Raw genomic sequence first — 19,923 nt, 5'->3', positions numbered from 1 at the left:
ATACTCAATTTCCAGCAGGCTAATACACCAACCCTGACTAGCTGCATGCTAAATTATTTAAATTATTTGTAGTTCCTCAGCTGCAGACACACCATCATCCCCTCCATAATGGAAAATAAATAAAATATTTATGAAAGAATAACACAAAATAAACAGAAAGCTTATTTTCATTGTTGGGCAATAAAGCTTGTCCTGGTCTCTGAATGGAAAATAAACTGTCTCATACGGTCATCTATAGTGTGTGTATGTGTGTGTGTGTGTGTCACAGGGACAAACTGCAGGCTGTGATGTGTATCGATGTGAGCATGTGCATTTCTGTTTTGTGCCTTTGGGTTTTTGTGCATGTGTTTTAGTGTGTAGATGTGTGCGTATGTGTCTGAAACTTTTGTCTCCGAGGGCTCAGAAACTGCAGAGTGTGTATGTATGTGTGTGTGTGTGTGTGTCCTTTGTGTCTAGCCATTTGAGTGTGTTGCCTGCTGGATATAAGTTCACATTCCATTAGAGCAAAGGGCTGTGGCAGGGGACAGCTATCAAACCACCACTATTGGAAAAGTGTATGTGTGTGTGTGTGTGTGTGTGTGTGTGTGTGTTTGTGTGCATAATTCACTGTGCGCATGTTCAGGTCAGTGTGTACCAGAGTGCACAGGTTTGTGTGTGTATGTCTGTGTGCCCATGTAACTTTACGAATTTGTGTGTATCACTGTGTGTGTGTGTGTGTGTGTGTGTGTGTGTGTGTGTGTGTGTGTGTGTGTGTGTTTTGTGCATCTGTGTATGGTGGTCTAACAGCCCCCGCGTAAGGCTGGCCCAGAGGGGGTTGTGGGTAATGAGGAAGTGACAGTGATGGCTGCCTGGCAACCAGTTGCTATGCGGGGGCAGAGAGGGATCAGTCCCCACGGCAACATCAACTAAAATGAAAGGAAGAAAGGAGCGAAGAAAAAAAAAACGATCACTAAACTTCTGCAAGGTGAAAGCCTCGTAAGAGATACAGTCGATATATAGAGAAAGGCCAGAAACAAAGCCGACTTCTTGGAGGGCAAAACACTGACTTTTTCTTTCTTAACAAACAATGGTGGCCAAAGTTCAGGAAGAAATGTCTACAGAGAATGATACAAGACAAAACTCAAATCTTGAATCATTATTTCATCTTGATTTTGGGTTTAAGTTGAAAGTTATTTGTAACAATTGTGAAATTCTACCAATATCATATTTACCTTTGTATTTCTGAGCCAATGGTATTACTATTAAAATAAAGAATATCAGAATTGATGCTGACATTGACACTGTGTATTACTGTCACAGTACTGTCAGATTTTGCACCATATATTTTTTGTGACTACTATTTTTTGTGAAAAATCCTGGTGTGGTTTATCTAGAGTAACAGACACTGTCCAAAAAACAAGCTGATGCTTTTTATAAAATCTATCAATAGATAAATTCCATTCACCTCCATCATATTGAGATGTAGGTACAAATCTCAGAGGTGGATATTAGAGAAGTTGTGGCATACATGTTTTTCTCATTTGAAATTGAAATTATCTTAAAGAGTATCTTATTCTTCCTATCCCTTTGAAAATCTTGTTTTTGCTGACCTCCAGTGGTTTAACTTCTCACTTTGATGCAATCATGTACTCCAGGACCCTGTGACATCATCGTTGTTTGTGGTTACATGTCAAACGAAGCAGCCTTCTGACCCATCAGTGATTCTGGGTGTGGTCAGAGGTGAAACAGGCTTGAAACTTTTAACCAGAGAGGGCGTAATAAACTGTTAAGTTACTCTTTAATCACAGATTTATTTAATATATTGACGTATCACAGTTTAATTAAAGTTAAATAAAGATTAATTTAAAAATGCTACAAACGGCATGCGTGAATTCTGCTGTCATTGAGCAATGAGGGTGCAGGTGTGTGCTCATACTTGTGTGTGAAAAGCACACACATTCGTGTTTGTGTGTGTCTAGCTGCTCGCATGTGTGTGAGGGGATGGTCCTACAGCAATATTAATGTGCACATTGTGCGTGTGCGCATGTGGGCTTGTGAGACAGAGGGTGGACAACCAGATGGATGACTGAGAGAAACAGAGGCTGAAGGTCGATTCGTCAAACACAACATTGGGCGGAGAGAGAGAGAGAAAAGGAGAGGGGGACAGACACAAGGGGAGAGAGGGGCCAGAGCATGCAGATAGTGAGGGAGTATTAAAGAGGAGATGAGAGATTGTCACTTTTATCTTTTTTAGTACCCTGAAACAACAAATGATTGGGTGGCTGTGACTCATTTTGTGACTGGGTCTTAACATGGTACTCGGCCTGGCACCAGGGGAGTGATTAAACTTTGATTTAGCTCAGTACTATAACTAGCAAAGGGGAGTGTATGAATATTGAATCCACTGCGGCACTTGAAGATGAAGCTTGCTACTCACAGCAGGCGAAGTGCCTTGAGCCCGTCGAAGGCATGAACCGGGATGCAGCGAATCTGGTTATAACTCAGGATGCTGGAAGACAGAGGACATGAACAAGGTCACAAGACTTAGTATCTGAATCAGGATTCTCACACTATTAGTATTTTGTGATATACTCATTTCAAATGATTTTCTCTTGTCTTGTCAGACTACATCCCTGAATACATAAAAATTAATGTCGAGGGACAGAGGGGGTAAAAATACAAAGAAGAGGGAAGACATGAGAGGTGACACAGCATATTTGGCTTTACAATAACTTAATACAGAACCTGTAGCCACTGTAGGTTAAACAAGGGGAAATAAACAAAAAGCCATATTTCAAATTAGGTAGAAAAATGGGTAGAGGTAGAAAACTGCCAGAGGCAAAGCTCAGGCTTTTGTAAAGTCAAACTCCCACACCACAGTTAAGTTTTTCTCTCTTAAAACTGCTAATGAATCAAAAATTAAGTTTAACAATGAATAAAAGTGAAGGAGACAAAAATTTAAGGACAGAATTCTGATCAGGGTCAAATGAGATCAGGTTGGCCGTTTCAGGGTGCTGTCATTATTATAACATAATTAAGCATTGAGCATAATAATGGTCCTGGTGTAAAAAGCTGACTGTTGCTGTCTGATATCTTAAAGACACTGGTAGCCTATAGAAAATTGGTTCTCAGCAGTTTTTGCCTCATGATGCTCCACAATGAAGTAGTGCCTCATCATACTGATTTTCAAGAGGCCCAAAGGTGTCTCAGAGGAAAGAGGAAAAAAAAACCGTCTCATCTCTCACTTCAGGTTAACACAACTGGCGTAGAAGTTAAGGAAAGGAGCCTTAAAGCCAATAAATCAACAGATTCAGAAAATCCAATGTGGAAAGTGAAACACTCTCCTTTGCCTCTTCAACTCTTGGCAAGGTATGCTTGAGCAAGGCATTTAACTCAGAAAGTGTTCCACTGATGCTATCTGTGGGCTAACAGTAGAAGCCTGTGGGTTCACTGGGCAGCTCCCAGGTCTGACTGACTGACTGACTGAGTGCAAGTCTATGAAATATGAAATGGGGGGCGGTGCTGGAAAAGAGAAAATGTGCACAGTCAACTTTCCCTGGACACACAAATTCCTGTCAGTTGATTTAAAATCCATGTAATAGATACGATAGATAAGTCAAAAAGACACAAACTTCAGATCACTCCAGCAATAAAAGAAATGTATATGTAAGATAGCAGGAAAAGTGTTGAAGAGAGGGGAATTTAAGAGGAGCTAAAGCGGATTATAATTTAACAGGTTAATTGAGTGGCAGAGAAGTAAAAGGACAGTTTTAGAAAGGAACAAGAAGATAGGAATACAAAATACTGCAAGTGTGTTAACAAAGATGAAATAAGACACGACTAAGATACAAAGAAGCTTGAAATGAGACTGAGGAGTGGAAAAACTATTGGGGGTAAAAGGAGGACAGAGGTGGAAAAGCTAGAAAATGAGAGAAGTAAAATGGAAATTGAGAAAGACAAAATGAGAAGAGGAGAGAAAGATGAAGACACAGGCGAGAAATGGGAGAGAAAAGAAGACGAAGGAAAATATGAAGAAATAGGGAGGAGAGGAGATAGGGTAATTAATCAAAGTTAAGAGGAGAAAACACTGATTTATCAAGTGGTTTTTAGCCTTACACACACACACCCACACACAACCCATATATGACAGGACACGGGTGGGGATGTGCGTATGCATGGCTGGGTGTGTGCGTTGCCATGGTAACTTACAGTGTGGCTAGTTGAGTCATGTTGCTGAAGGTGTATGAAGCCAAGGTGCTGATGCTGTTGTTGCTCAGGTCCCTGTGTAGGTACGAGCATACGGTAAATGCACACAGACAAATACACATGCAGACAGAACATACTGCTTATATGCATGTTAGGTTGCTAAACTGTCTCAACAATGATACTGTATGTGTATTCTGTTCAAGGTTACGTGAGTGGTACATACACCAGTGACAGCTGCTTCAGGACTGCCAGCTCCTTGGGCACAGATGTCAGCATATTACCCTCCAGGTAACTGCAAGGAAAGGTGCATAGTTAATGTAGTATGTATTACATGGGGGTGAGAAAATGTCAATATAACACATAAAACTTTTGGTTTTGCAACTTCTGCCACATTAAAAAGTGCGAGAGATGGACGACATCAAAAGCAGATGAGTGGAGGGGGGTGTTAGTTTGAGCTGGAACGAGGTGTAGTACCTCAAATCTACATTTATATGGCTTATTTACATTTACCAGAGGAGTGTAGTGTAGTAAAAATTAAAGGAATAGTTTAAAAATGTTTTTGTTTAGTTAGAGTTAGATATGAAGAAGATCAATACCACTCAGTCAGAGCTGAGTTTAAGTGATTAGCCTAGCTTAGCATAGCATGATAACTGGAAGCAGGGGGAAAAAGGAAGTGTGGCTCAGACTCTCTCTAAACTTCAAAACATGCACCCAGCTGGTTCCCCCTGCTTCCAGTCTTTAAGTCTTAAAGGTGAATACTTTGCTTTTTGATGTACAATACCTCATTTCCACTGCATGCTATGGCTCGGCTCAACTTTTGGTACCAAGGTACTTCTAGATTTACCTTTCCACTGCAGATAGTACCCCTTCAATGTAGGCAAGATTTCTTAGCTGATTATCATAGCAACATAGCATGAAACTGCTGTGTCATTATCTTCAACACAGCACAAACACAGGAGGATGCAGGATGTCCCATGACATGCAGTGTTTTCACTCTATCTTGGAGTGTCGGCTCAGCTTGCTTAGAACCTCGACTAAAATAAAAGCACTAAGTACCAGGTAGTAGCCACAACTTTTAACATTGAAAACCAAAAACGAATATTTCCAAGCAAGTCGAGCTGACCAGAGCCGTACCGGGCAGTGGAAATTAGAAATATGTTCCATTTTCTGCATAGGTACGATAAGTTTTCTCTGAATTCACCAGACAGCCAATCAAGATGAGACAAAATGACAAGATAACGAGTCAGTGTTGGTGCGCGAACCTGCCCGACTGAGGAGGAGAAGTGTGGCACTAACAGAACAGTTTCATCATGTAGCTTTAAACACATATTCCAACCACTGCAAACACACACCATTCACCTATACTGATCCTTCTGTGTCTGTGAGAAACAAGTTCACACACACACACACACACACACACACATATATAAACTCATGCACACATACACACACATTTTATGATCCGCTGGTTCCTCTCTCTCTCTCTCTCTCTCTCTCTCTCTCTCAGGTCATAAGTAGGTCATGTGGACAGTATGATGGAGTGTCTTCTTCAGCCTGATCAATACCTAATCACTGCTATTGACCCCGTAGAGCAGGCCTATTTCACAGCAAGAGGGGTTTCTGTGTGTGGGTGTGTGTGCATGTGTGTGTGTGTGCAATTATTCACCTTCCTACAAGACATTTTGTTCCTACTTTCTTCTAAATTTCCTAATCTTGATTAACATTGTTTTATCCTTGTTTTATCCTACATCAGTTCTGACAATTGTTATAGACATTTCCTTTATTGGTCTCTTTCTTTATTACAGTGATTCTTACCAGCTTGAAATTAATGACAAACAAGTTACAAGATGTAGCAGCTGTAATATACAGGGAAATCCTGTATACACACAAATACGTGATTAAAAGTATCATTAACTGCTAAGGTTACAAATACAAGCACACTTTGTTTCTCTCTTGTTTGTGTCTCTTTGAGTATAATCTCTCATTAAAAGGACATCACATTAGTAGTAGGCAAATGTTAAAAGTAAAAACCTTCACTGTGCTGGCAATTCTTTTAAATATAAAAAGTGGACCTTGGCTTCTTCAGAGATGTTTTTGGCATTGTAACATTGGAAACTGCATATTTTTTAAAGCAATTTTTGAAATATTTTAAAGAAAATAACCCAAGGACACTTTCTTGTATCCCCTCGCAGCTGTCTGTAACCGTTCTGGCTGTCTTTCTGTCTCTTGCTGTTTGGCAATATAATGTATTAGACAGTATTTAACTGTGCGTTGTTTTTAATATCTGCAGTGATTCGTAAATTTATGACATCAACATCCAAACAAACACATAAACACACAAGCACCTGCATATAACTCACTTTGCTTGTAAACCTATCAGGTCACACAGGAAGAGGAAAAGAGAGGAAGAGAGTGTTTGTGTGTGTATTCACTAAATGGTTTGTTAGTTCCTGAAGCAGCACGGGGCAAACTGCTGCATCAATATTGCACTGCAGCAATGTGTGACTGTGTATAGGTGTGTGTGTGTGTGTGTGTGTGTGTGTGTGTGTGTGTGTGTGTGTGTGTGTGGTTGCAACTTTGCATGTTATTGGAGAGCAAGCATTGACAAAAATGCTCACTCCTGTTTGTGTGCTTGTAAATGTCTGCTGGTATGTTCATTGGCTTTTGTGTGTCTGTATATTTGAATACAAGTGAACGCATATATCCTTGGTTTGTCTGTGTGTGTGTGTGTGTGTGTGTGTGTGTGTGCGTGCGTGCACGTGTGACTCACAGCTCCGTAGTGTCCTTGGGAATGCCCTTGGGCAGAGAGTGCAGCCCTCTGTTGCTGCATCGCACCACGCTGTCTGAGCACGTGCAGACGTCAGGACAACCAGACGCAGGAAGACAACCATTATCCTCAGCACCTGGAGAGAGAGAGAGAGGGGAAAGAGAGGGGGGGAGAGAGAGAGAGGGATATTAGGGAGAGACAATGAGAAAGAACGAGAGAGAAGCGAAGGATACAGAGAAGGACAGACAAATTCAAAAATGGACAGAGGTGAGACAAAGAGCAACAGTGATAGGTAAACAGACAGAGGGAAGGAGGTTCAGATAGGTTAGGGCACAAGATTGGAGAGAGAAAAAAATAGAAGAGGGAGAACAAAGACAAAGAAAGAGGATGCATAGAGATAAAGACTGAACTATAAGTGTGGCACTTGGTCAATTCCACTCAACTCAGCACTCAGCACTTTTAAAGAGTACTTTATGATCCATATCAAATGACCCGGGGCTGCTAAAATCAGTTGCACTGTTGTGTTTTAACATCTGGCTCAGGACCTGCAGGCAGGTCACCCTGATATTAATAAACCCTCAGATGATCCTGGAGAAACACTGAGCAGATGTTGATGGGATGGCCTGCAACAACTTTGAAAAGTCGTGTAAAGAGTAACAACTCCTGCAGTTAATCTGAGCAAAACTACTTGCATTTCCCTTTCATACTAAGATGTGAATGTCCCTCAAAAATATACTGTTTTAATTTTACATTACATGTTATCATAATGATCTGAAAATGTAGCCCTTTATATGACAAACATCTTTATTAAAGATCTGTTCATTTGTACATTTTAAGTCTTTAACTTGACATCTTTAATCTTGCTGTCTGAAGCTGCACACATGCATACAAACACATGGTAGAGACAAAAAAAAAAAAACATGTGAGGGATTGTAATCATTTAACACACAGAGATAAGAAGGATCACAGACTAGAGAGTTGTTCTTGGCTTAAAACCTCTTCCATTTCCCTGATTGACAGACACACACACACACACAGCTTTAATCTAGCGAGGCAGTATGTAAATAGCTGAACTGTGGTCCAAAATGTTAAACAAGCTGAGTTAAAACCATAATGAAGGATAATGAAGACTGGACACTAAGCCAATAATAACACAACTGCAATCTAAATTTGTGTGTGTGTGTGTGTTCTTGTGTGTGCGGAGAGAGAAAGAAAGATTACGAATGAGAAGAAGCTGAGTTCATGCATTCATACTTTGTTGTGTGTTTGTGCCTTTGTTCCAGTATGCCGTCATTTACATGCATGTGTGTGTGAGTACAAGTGTATGCACATTCACATACTAAGTGTGGTTCACGTTTAGTTTGTTAAATAGCTATCTCTCCCTGTCCTATGGCCATTTTCTCATTCACTTTGTAGTTTTCTAATTGTGCTAATGTCTAAATGTCGAGTAAATGGGCGCTTATGTGTGTAGAGCAGTGTGTGCAAGTGTATATGTGTGTGTTTTATCTGATGTGTGTAGCTTGTGAGTCCACAGGGAGGTGTAGCCGTGGGCTGACTCACTCTACAGTTGGCTGATTGAACTAACATCTAAATGTTCGCTAAATATCTTCTCACAAATTCAATTAACTTTACCTTTCCCCTGGCTGCCTCTGGACAACTTAACAGTCATTTTACTCTGCTATAAATAGACCGGACATGTGGACCTTGGTTGTGTGTGTGAGTGTGTGTGTTTCCTTGCTTTTATTCTTTTGAGAACTACTTTTTGATTTACATCTTCAGAGTGTAGACACTTTACTGTCGCCAAGAGGTTATGTCGCCCCTATTTGGTAGTTTGTTTGTTTGACTGTCAGCAGGATATCTTCCGACCTTTGAGCGCAGTCGGGCCTTGAGCCAAAGAACAATTGATTTGATGTTGGTGATGATATAGATCTTTGATTTTCATCATCAGACAAAAGTGTTTGACTATGAGATGAAAATAACCCATATTAAATTGTAGGTTTGTTTTGTACAAACGATTTTCTGTAGTTTAGATCTGTAATCCTGCTAATAAATTCTTAGATTAAATTACATTCATGACTTTCTGTATGTTTTATTATGTTGGTTTATATTAGAATTGGGATTAGCATGGAGTTTAGATTAGACATTTAATCATTGTAAGGACAGAATTACAAGGGCTTGAGTATGTTATCAGCCATTCAAATTTATGTTTATGCAGCTGAGTGAATTTGAAAGTACATTTGTGCGTGTGCTTGTGTAAGACGTAAGAATGAATATTAGGATCTGATACCATCTTAGAGTTTCCCTACTTGAGCCAACCCAGCTAACTACTTTCCAAAGTCATTTTCAGTAAATGGTTGCAGCACAGCTACAGGAAATTAGAAAAGTGTAATGAATTCAAAGAAACTCAGGAGGGAGAGAGAGAGAGAGAGAGAGAGAGAGAGCAGAATGAGATGGAAAGAGAGAAGAAAGGGGAGATCGAGAGGAGTTTAAAGCTCCAAAGAAAGAAAAAGGGGAAAAAAGAAAGAAAGATGACAGGAGAGCCAGACCACACTTTGTCTATGGCGTCAAACTTGGCGGCCAAGATGACGGCCTAAGTCGCTATAGGCAGGCATCGTCGTGGTAACAGCAACGTCACTGAGGAAACCACAAGCTGATGTCATCTACGGCTGCTGTTTGCCAGTGGTTACTGATCATTCTGTCCTCACAATACCCCGCTCAGGATGTGTATGTGTGAGTGTGTATCTGCTGGCTTAAAACACGGGATGATGGAAGCTTTTGCAATGAGTATCTGGAAAGGTTGGTTAAAGTTTGACACAAAATAACCTGACATACCTAAAAATGTCATTGTAATATCAGTAAAATCGTCCTGAGAAGAATTTCCCTTATTTGTAGGGAGATTGTAGGGACCTAGGGCTCTATGTCACTCTGGGTAAAACCTTAATGCAAAAATACAGAGTATTCTCTGTTGACCGTTTGCTCATCCTCCAGTGCTCCAGTGCTGCAGAAATGTCCACAGAAAAGAACATTTTCCTTCCTCCAATATGACCAACCTTCATGTCTCACTTTAAAAGACCCTTATTAAATTATTAGTTAGGGAATTATCACCAAACATAAAACAACTTTCCTTAAGGGAATGTCCTCTAAAAGGTCTTTCTTGAAAAATGGAGATTGCATTCAATAATTGGGTGAAGTAAACATGATGCAAAAACAAATTTTATTTACCTTTCAATCACTTGACTCATGCTCTTATCTGTGCAGGACACACGGCTTCTGAGTGACAAACGTCATTTGTTCAAGGTTTTAGGCTGTGACCTTTTTGGTTTCCTGACGTTCCAGTGTAATTCTAAATGCTATCCATAAACCCATAGATTTTCTACAGAATTAGCAGTGTTAATCTTCTTTTAGCAATGTTTCATGTGTATTCATTGTTATTTCAAATTATGTTAATAAAGCTAAAAGGAAACACAAGCAGTCATTTAGCTGAGTAACTGCGAGAGAGAGGCTCACCATCACATGTGAAGTCTGGGGTGGCCACATCCTGAATGGGAATCTCCTTCAGGAAGGCTGGTTTCTGACAGCGAGGGTTTCCACTGACCACCCTGGTCTTTTTCAGCCACTGACCCAGCCAGGCCAAATGGCAATCACACACATACGGGTTGGACAGGAGGTTACTATGTGAATAAAGTGGGACAGAGAGGAGAAAATCATTTAACAGGGTCAGTGCAAAACGAAAGAAATGGACAGAAGTACTGGAAGCTGCACAATAGTCATTACAGTACATATATTTTCCACTGTCTAATGATTTCATCCTGGCAAAATGATGCAAATTTAATAAAAGTTTACCCTGAATTGTATTTCATTTCCATTCCTAACAATAATAATGTACACTACAGACCACATCAATATAACTGTTTGGTCAGTCATACACTTGAATAAATTTAGATGGAAGACAGAGAGGTGGGGAGAGGAAGGGAACAAAGGAGAGGCAAAGAGAAAAGGTTATCAGTTATTTTTATTCATTTTGGAAAGTACAAGAGAGATGGAGAATGAAAAAGAAAAGGTGGCAGTTAGAAAATGTGAAAGAGAAAGAAAAGAGAAAAGGTTATCTGCACAATTTATTCATTTTTGATCACCTCTCATTGCATTTTGTTGCAACACTGCTCATGTAATATTCATGCTGAACCACATTTAAACTGAAAGTGGTGGGAGGAGGCATCAGCAGCACATACTAGATAGGCGGTACTTAAGTTAAAGGTGCTCTACTGTAGGCATCTTCTCATCTGGCACCTCCAGGCTAGATAATATCAAGGGTCTTTGGTCTTCTGTTGTATCCAGTTTTCTTATAAAATGTGATTTGAACTAAAATTATTGCGTGGTACAGCTTAAACATACATAAATGTAACAAGAATGATATTATTATATTTTGTAATGGAGCAGTGACATTTTCTTGAATATCAATAGTGAGCTGTGAGAAACAGGAGATTTAGGGGTGATGTTACATAAGGTGGTATAAAGATATTAGAAGTTTGTTGAGAAACAAAACTTCTCTCTTTCCTACCTTCCACTGACAAAAATAGTATAAGTGGAAAACTAAGGGAATTCAATTTTTAGCAGTATAACAATTAGTGTATTAAAAAGTAACATGTATCTGTTTAATGATGATGGTGTGCAAGTGGCATATTGCCTTCCACTGTGTCTGCTGAACGAATAAACCTGAAGGTTGCTGTTTGTGCTACAATAATAATGCGGTGCTGCTAGATAGGGGCGAGTTATTTCCTCATTTCCTTGTAATGAATTGACCTCGCTGCGTGGCAACCAGGCCTAAGCTAAATCCCTTCCTTCCTTTCCAATGTGTTAATCTTTTAATTAAATGGACAAACTCCATTGGGAAACAATGCACTAAAAATGGAGAGTGATATAAGAAATAGTAAGAAGGAGTGATCTTTCTTTCACGCCAAAAAGCAAGTGTTACTACAAGGCCAGTGAAAAGAATGAGTAGTGAGAAATGACAGGGATATGGGTAATATAATATCTTTCCATTTTTGTGGTGATAAACAACAGCCCCACTGAGAAAACCTGAGTTTATGCAACAATGCATGCACCCATCCATCCATCCTCCCTCTCCACTGTCCCCATTTTCCCTCTCTTGTCTCCCACCTTTCCTCCCAAAAGACTCAAAAGACTTGAATCAAAGATGACGGGTACATACTGTAGCAGGACAGAGAGCAAGACCAAACGCAGAACAAAGAAAGGAAGCATGGAAGGAAAAGAAAGAGAGTAGAGGGGATGTGATGAGACCTTTTTTAACCTGGTATGTCTGCGTGTTCACAGTATGAAAATATATATATATATAAATCAACCTTTAATGTTTTATTAAGCTGAGAAAATCTATTATTTACACCCTTCACATCTGGGTGGTCAGAAGATTGAAGAAAACACACACACACATTCACTTCTCTTTTGCCTCCTTGCCTCCCACTCTCTCCTTCCTAACAATAATGTTATGTGACAGGTTAATACTTGTCATAACTTTACTTCATGGCAGTTGTTTCTGTACTTTTCTGCACAGACTGAACGCCAGTCAACATATTTCGCACAAATGAAAGCAAGCACACACACACAGACAAACAACGTTAAAGAATATGCCATCCAAGAATACACACAACTTGGTCGCAGCAGGTGTGTGCATCTTTGGCAAGATAAAAAAAGCTTGCACATGCTTGTGTGTGTGTCTGTGTGTGCCCATGTATGTGTGTTTGTGTGTGGGTGTGCAGATGCTGAGATATATTTAGCTTTGATAACAAATGTCCTGGGATCCAGACCAATCTAGTCGATAATGATGGAGAGCATCTGTGAGGAGAACAGTGTCCAGAGAGCAACATGTGCGCAAATGTGTGTGTGTGTGTGTGTGCATATGTGTGTATGTGTTGCATGGTAGATAACTCCCACAGCAGGGCTAGAAAAATTAGAGGATAGAGACAGAGACAGAGAGATAAAGAAAGAAAAGACAAAGGACAGGGGAGATTCAGCCAGATTTGAGGATAGACAAAAAGAGATTGTGGCCCACCTTGAGAGATAGCGACAATAATAGGATGAAAATGAAAAAAAAAACACAAAACAGAAAAATAAGCACTATGAAGAGGGAGAAAAGCAGAGATATGACTCACATGGTGGACAGGGAGTGCAGAGTGGAGAAGGCTCCTGGGGCGATGCTGGAGATCCTGTTGTCGTACAGCGAGAGCAGACGCACAGAGCTCAGACCCGTAAATGTACTGTTGTCAATGCAGCTGATCTGGTTGCTCCGCAGCATTCTGGAAACACAATATATATTTTTAGTGAATGTAAGCTTAAGAGTTACTGTTTGTACATTTTGTTTTTCCCTGAAGATCAGAAGATCAGACATTACAATCTGGTCTTAGAAGCGTTCACTTCAGAGTCGCATGCTTAGACTGAATGCTTAAATATTAAACTAAAGAATCAAGAATTGATTATACGCATCACTTTTCTTTTACTTGAGGGATGTCTGAGGGACATGTTTTACATGTTTACTGTTTACTTACTGTTTTTTCTGATGGAGTAGTTTGTCAATGAAGATACCATATACACTTTTAGACAATAAAATAACCTATAATGACATGGACATAAGATAAAACAGAAAGCAGGGGTAAACTCAAACCAGTCCCCATAGGACGACCATGACAGACTCTGTAATATGACATTAGCTTTTGACATGCAGTCATGTGGGACCAGGCTAACTGAGTTAGTTAGCATTAGCAATCTCTGGCACAGGCTAACCTAGTTAGCAAGGCTATTACTGGAGCAGGGAGCCTTTTAACATAATACAGAGACAGCCATGATGCCATTAGAGAGTCATTAGCTGGCATATATATACATGATAGCATTAGCTAGTCATTACTGAGCATACACAGACAACATTAGCTCATAATTTCGTACACTATCCTGTAACCCCTAATTGGACGTTGGCCTATTTTATGGTGGGTGCCCAATTTAGAGGAACAACAATATGCTGTCATTAGCCTTGATTTCAGGGTGAGTGAGTAAACAATCCTTGTTTTTTTCAGTGTGGGGAAGAAAGAGCTAATGAAGTCCACCAGAAGTCAGATGTTAACACAACTAATAGTCTGCATGGTTTAACAGCTGGCAGTCATGAACGTAACAGTGTTTGCTGGACATTTTGTGGGGAAAATAGCACTCAGACAGTAAACAGGACAACTAAACTAATAATAATCAAAATTAGAGACATGATTTGTATGACACATATTGACTGACCCTTTGGAAGACTGGTGTATGGTCACTACATGATGGTTGTGCAGTGATGTAGCCATGAGAATAAATGTTCATTTATGTTTTAGATTTCATAGTTTTTGACATTTATCCACTCGTGCATCACAAGCACTTTGTTCAGTATATAGTGTTTTTTAGTTATAGGAACAAGATTTTTACATTCATTAGCATTAGCTGAGGACAAAGCACACACATTACTGTAAACAAGACTTACAGTGTTTTCAGGCCAATGAGGCCTCTGAACATGCGTCCCTGCAATCCAGTCAGCTTGTTCCCCGTCAGCAGCAGCTCCAAAACTCCACCCGCTCCATCAAACGCACCGTCACGAATGTCCCTCAGCTTGTTGTTGCTCAGGTTGCTGCGGAGACAAAGGAATAGTGATGAACAGATTTAGCTCTTTTTCATATTGAGTTGTTTTTCGCTTGCTTGCTACCACGGACAGGACAAATAACACCCTGCATGCAAACACATATAAACAAAGTGTTACACATACACAATATTCTCAATTTAATTGCAATAATCAATCATGTCCCTTCAACTAATAAATGTTAACTCTCCTCTCTTTCATCTTAATGTCCTCGTCTTGTACAATAGATATTCTAGTGACAGTTTACAGCCATCACTTTAACTTACAAAACGCACACACACACACATAAAAAGTAAATGAGACAAGTGGTCACAGACAACGGGAAAATGATTGTTATCTCTCTTCCTTGCACACACAATGAGAAAAATTAAAATGAGACGAGAGCATTTGGCCACAGGGACAATAACTTGAGATGATAGCTATCACAACCACTGCAGCTTTCATTCATAGCTAGTTGTGTGTTTCCTCTTATCAGCAGAGGAGGAGAGGACAGGAGAGGAGAGCGCAGACGGATGAAGAGTTAAAAAAGATACAAAAAAGTAACGATTTCAGACAAACTTAAAAATAAAATGAAAATAAGCTAAGTGGATGCAAGATAAGAGAAAACGTGAGGAGAGGAGAGGCGGAGATGACGAAAAGAAGGAAGGAATTGAGAGAAGGAAAATGGAAATGAGTGCAAGCCAATCTATATCGTCAGTGACACTGCTAGATGGTTAGCAATTTCCTCTCCAATAAATCAACTGCTGGTCTCTGCTCTGTCTTTCTCTATCTCACTCTGACACACACACACACACACACACACACACACACACACACACACACACCTAAACACACACACACACACACACACACACACAAACACACAAACATAGAGTAGATAAGGACTGACTGTAAATCTGAAGCGAAGGCCCATCTTCTATTTCGATTTAATATTCGCTTCCTCCATACCTCCCACTCACACTTGCTCTCCATCTCCCTCTGTCCCATCCTCTTGCTTGTCTTCAGCCACTCCTTTTCTTCCTTGCCTCACTTGTGTCTGGCTTATTTTCACTTTTGCCCTCTTTGTGTGTATTTGCATTTTTGCTCTTGTCCTCATTCCTTTATTTCATTCCACCCTCCTTGTTGTCTTCTTTTTCCTCCTTCCTTCCGTTTCCCCCTCTTAGCTTTTAGTTCTTCTTACATCCCTTATCTCTGTCCATCTACTTTCCATTTGTTCTCATCCATCTGTTCTCATTTCAGTCATCTTGTAATTGCAAAGCTATTCCTTCCTTCCTCTATCATATAACAGGGGAAAGGCTGAATCAGAGCAATAACCCATGAGAAGTGATGAGGAAATGTGTGTCCCACACATCCAAACAGATTCAACTCTAATAAACAAGAAGATTTACTCTTTACTACCCATCTTTTCCTCCTCTTCAGGGGACAAATTTAGTAAATGCATGCATGATTAAATGAATAAATCAATGCAAAAAACAAGCATAAGGACAACAACAACCCTAGCTCTGACCACAGAATATTGAATAAATAAGAAGTGCTTTTAAAAAAAGTGTACATACATTTTCCTCAAGTTTGGCAGCTTCTTAAATGTCCCTGCAGCCTCCAGGACGGCAATCTCATTGTCGTTTAACCTCCTGCGGAGAGAGAGATGGAGGGAAGCAAGTTAGGCATTTATACTTTCGTGAAACAAACTGCTTTGAAGTCAACACACAAGTGAGGGAGGAATGACCGCATGAAGGTTAAGAGCCCTTTAGTGACTGTTGAAGTATGATGTGGCGCAAAACAAGAGGGACAAAAAAATGTACATACTGGAGGAGAGGAGAGGAGAGGAGAGGAAAGGAGAGGAGAGGAGAGGAGAGGAGAGGAGAGGAGAGGAGAGGAATTAATCTTTTCTATGTGGTCATCAATACCTGCACTGCCCCAAAGCCAAGAGAAAACACTTGGAGAGATAGTAAGCTAGACATCTGCTTTATAGAGGTAATTTGTACTAAAAGGGTGCTGCTAAAAGGATGCTCTTCGTGTATGTGTGTGTGTGAAAGAGGTAGAGTGAGAGAAATTGAGGAAAGAAAGTGAAAGTTCAGCTGGAGGGGACACTTTCTAATGAGATACAGAGGGGAGGTTAAAAGGTGGATCAACCTGGAAGAAGCCAAACTGAAATAACATATTGAAAAGTTTGAAGTAGATCTTTTACTGCTTGGTTGATTTGCATATATAGAACATTCATAATCTCTTTATCATGTGATCTAGAGCCATTGTTATTTACTCAGAGTGTATAGCACACTTTATTGAGTGCAAATAATTCTCTCAAGACCAATTCTGTCATACTTATTGAGCACTGTCAAGGATTTTTATAGCTAGTGGGAAGAGTCACAAAGAAAGACAGAAAGATAGACAGAAGAGAGAAAGAGAGCAAAAAATACACAAGCCTTCAGCTGAGCCACAACTCTCCTGATTTCCCCTGATAAGGCGGGTTACACGGGGCACAACTGTCAGGCTGGTGTGTGTGTTTGTGTGTGCATGTTAGTGGCCTTCAAAAAACAACCGAGTTGGTTGCGTTCCTAAGGAAAAACCAATAAGAGAAAGAAAGAGAGAGAGAGAGGGTGTCAAAAATAGTAGAAACTTTGATCTGCCCTCTAACCAACCATAAAGGACAGAGTTTATATTTTTGAAGTGAAGCACCCTGGGAACAGATAAAAGAAGGGAGGATACAAGGGTTCACAGAGAGAAACAGAACCGCAGAGAGAGAAAGAGAAAGAGAGACTGAGGAATAGGGTGCTAATGGTCTGTGGGATACTGACATTATTAGTTATCTAAAGTGGCAGCCATGCTTGAATTCGCCATTATACAACTAACCTCCATAAGTAATACTGTGGCAACCATCCTGCAGCTATTCTCCATTAGTACCACGGTGATAGCCATGGAAGAAGCTCCCCATCCTTCACCTACATTTTTAAAGCTGCCAGTGATTCAGCATAATTAGGTAAAACTTTGCCTCTGGCTAGATTCCTATTTCCTGTTTGAAAATATTAGCTTATTAAATATTCGATAAAGTGCCAGGTGCTGAAAGTAAAATCGGGTTGACTGTTTGTTGCGGCAACACACTTTTTTTCTGCCACAGTTTTTAATCAGAAATCCAGTTTTTAACTTGAGCAGTTTTTAAGTCTGTTTCTCTTTCAAATCACATCATAGAAATTTCATGATATTTGATGTTACGCATTCATTTCTGTAGCTCAGATAAATTAAGCAGTTTTCTTTCATATTATCATAATTCCTTAGAATAATACTTCACCTACCTCATGCATACTAACATGTTTATTGTGTCAATGTCTCTCGCGCATTCGGAACACGTATAGACTTTTTAACCTTTTCCAACTTCTGATTATGGTATTCCTGTTGAGTGTTATCTGTTACTCCCTTTCCATTTTTTAGCAGGAAAATGAATGATCCATGGGACTGTTCAGTATTCTAGTGTGAGACCCCTTGCCAGACATCATGATGGCTCCTTTGGGACTTTGAGGGAGATGGAAAAGACTGTTAAGAGGCATTTTGGTCCGGGAGCTAAAAATGAAAAGTGACGTTCATGATACTGCTCTGAGAGAGGCAGAGACCCAGTGAGAGAAAGGCAGACATGTGCGCACGCCTTGCATATACGCATTTGTGCATGTCTTTCCGCATGTATGCAAGCCTACATGCTTATGTGTGTGCCTGTGCATGACTGCATGTGCATGTTTCCAGCTTTGGTGTGTGCATGTACCTGAGAAAGTGAACCCTGACAGGTCTGTGGCATGTCAAAAGATGTGTGGTGGTTTACAGTTTCAGGTTAGAGCAGTCTAACACATGGCTTAAAATATGATATTTCATCATGTATTGCATACAATATATGTGTATGTATGTGAGAAGGAAACACCAGCTGACTTACAGGTCTGTGGTGTGTTCGGGGATGTGTGCAGGTATACGGGTCAGTTTGAGATTGGAGCAGTCGACCACGGTGCCTTCGCAGCGACATTTCTCTGGACACACCAGATCCTGGAAACACTCCCCACTCAGGCGACTCCGATAGTCCTCCTGACCTGCGAAGGAAAGAGGGAGGCAAAGACCAAAAGAAAGAGAAAGTGACATAAGCGAAACAGAAAAACAGGGAGGGAGGGCCGACAAAAGGGTAGACAGCAGGCAGAAAGGGAAGGGAAGAAGAGAAGCCAGGTAAATGAATTCAACAGAAGGAGGAAGTTAGAGAAAGCAAGAGAGAAGAAAAGATGGAGGAGAAGAGAGGAAGACATCAGAGACAGAGGTATTTTAACATTAGACCCATTGTATTGGTTTTTAATAAAAATATTAAAGTTCCTATGTAAACCTTATAATGAAGAACAACATATTATCCCAATAAATATACACCCCATAGTGAAAAAGAGCCATGTCAGAGGTCTTGCTTCCACTGACTACTCCACTGTTATGAATATCTATGTAAACTGTGTCTTGTTGGAGTTTAATTGTTTGGAAAATTATATTTTGTTCAAATTTCAGCAGTCAGAAGTTGTAGAACATAATTATCCAGTCATCGGGAAGACATGAATGAACTGTATTTATTAAAAACAACAGGCTGCACGCTGCAACAGGATGGTACTGTAGAGCAAGCACAGGGCCGATGCAGGGAGGGGTTATTCTGCATGGCTACCACTGTAAATCAAATTAACAAACAGATATCCATGTGGTTTTATGGAATCATTTTGCAGATAAATATGGTTTAACCCTGGATGTTTGTGTTTAGCAAGGTGAGCCAGAGACCACTTCTGTTATTTAGATTTAATGTGTGCAGATATTATTTATGACCCCTAGTGCCTGTGGAATAGACCTGGTTTACATCATGCTGCACTTGTATTTGTGCACATATACGCTTTATAGTTCTCACGGTTATCACTGCCTCTTTCTCTTCCTCTCTCTCTTTCCAACCTTGTTTGTCTATCTGTTCTCTGTCAATGTAACCTTTTCTGTTTTTCACCACTCTCCTATCAGACTGCACTTATATTGCCACTGACTATGTGGTCTTTCATTCTCCGTCTCCCCTCTAACCTGGCACACCCTTTGTGGTTCCTATATTTTCTGCTTGTCATTGTTGAAGAACTAAGACCACCTATGGAGGGATAATCTGCAATGAACAACCCTGATTTGAACTCGGTCACTTGATCACCGTTTTTCAAATGCTGTCTATCTGTTGGGGGAATTGGCCGGTTAGCTCCTTTCAGTGGCAGTATTTCTAAAAATTATATCTCCAGGCTGCCACAAGCCTTTCGAGTTGGCAAGCTGA

The 19,923-nt window shown here is 40.2% G+C and overlaps 1 protein-coding gene across 2 annotated transcripts in view; it reads right to left on the bottom strand.

The window, feature by feature from the left end:
- Positions 1-19,923, bottom strand: part of slit3 (slit homolog 3 (Drosophila)) — a 240,419-nt gene that overhangs the window by 32,164 nt on the left and 188,332 nt on the right. For both annotated transcript variants that reach the window (XM_051419431.1, XM_051419432.1), the window contains 9 exons: positions 18,541-18,691; positions 16,181-16,255; positions 14,472-14,615; positions 13,120-13,263; positions 10,460-10,623; positions 6,956-7,088; positions 4,409-4,477; positions 4,189-4,260; positions 2,417-2,488 (listed from right to left, as the gene is read on the bottom strand). In XM_051419431.1, coding sequence (XP_051275391.1) covers positions 2,417-2,488; positions 4,189-4,260; positions 4,409-4,477; positions 6,956-7,088; positions 10,460-10,623; positions 13,120-13,263; positions 14,472-14,615; positions 16,181-16,255; positions 18,541-18,691 — 1,024 coding nt within the window. The remainder of the gene's footprint in view (positions 1-2,416; positions 2,489-4,188; positions 4,261-4,408; positions 4,478-6,955; positions 7,089-10,459; positions 10,624-13,119; positions 13,264-14,471; positions 14,616-16,180; positions 16,256-18,540; positions 18,692-19,923) is intronic.

This window comes from Dicentrarchus labrax, unplaced genomic scaffold (genome assembly GCF_905237075.1).
Source record: "Dicentrarchus labrax unplaced genomic scaffold, dlabrax2021, whole genome shotgun sequence".
NCBI classification, from domain to species: Eukaryota; Metazoa; Chordata; class Actinopteri; family Moronidae; genus Dicentrarchus; species Dicentrarchus labrax.
The sequence above is the reverse complement of the archived record's forward strand: the minus strand, read 5'-3'. Positions and strand labels throughout refer to the sequence as shown.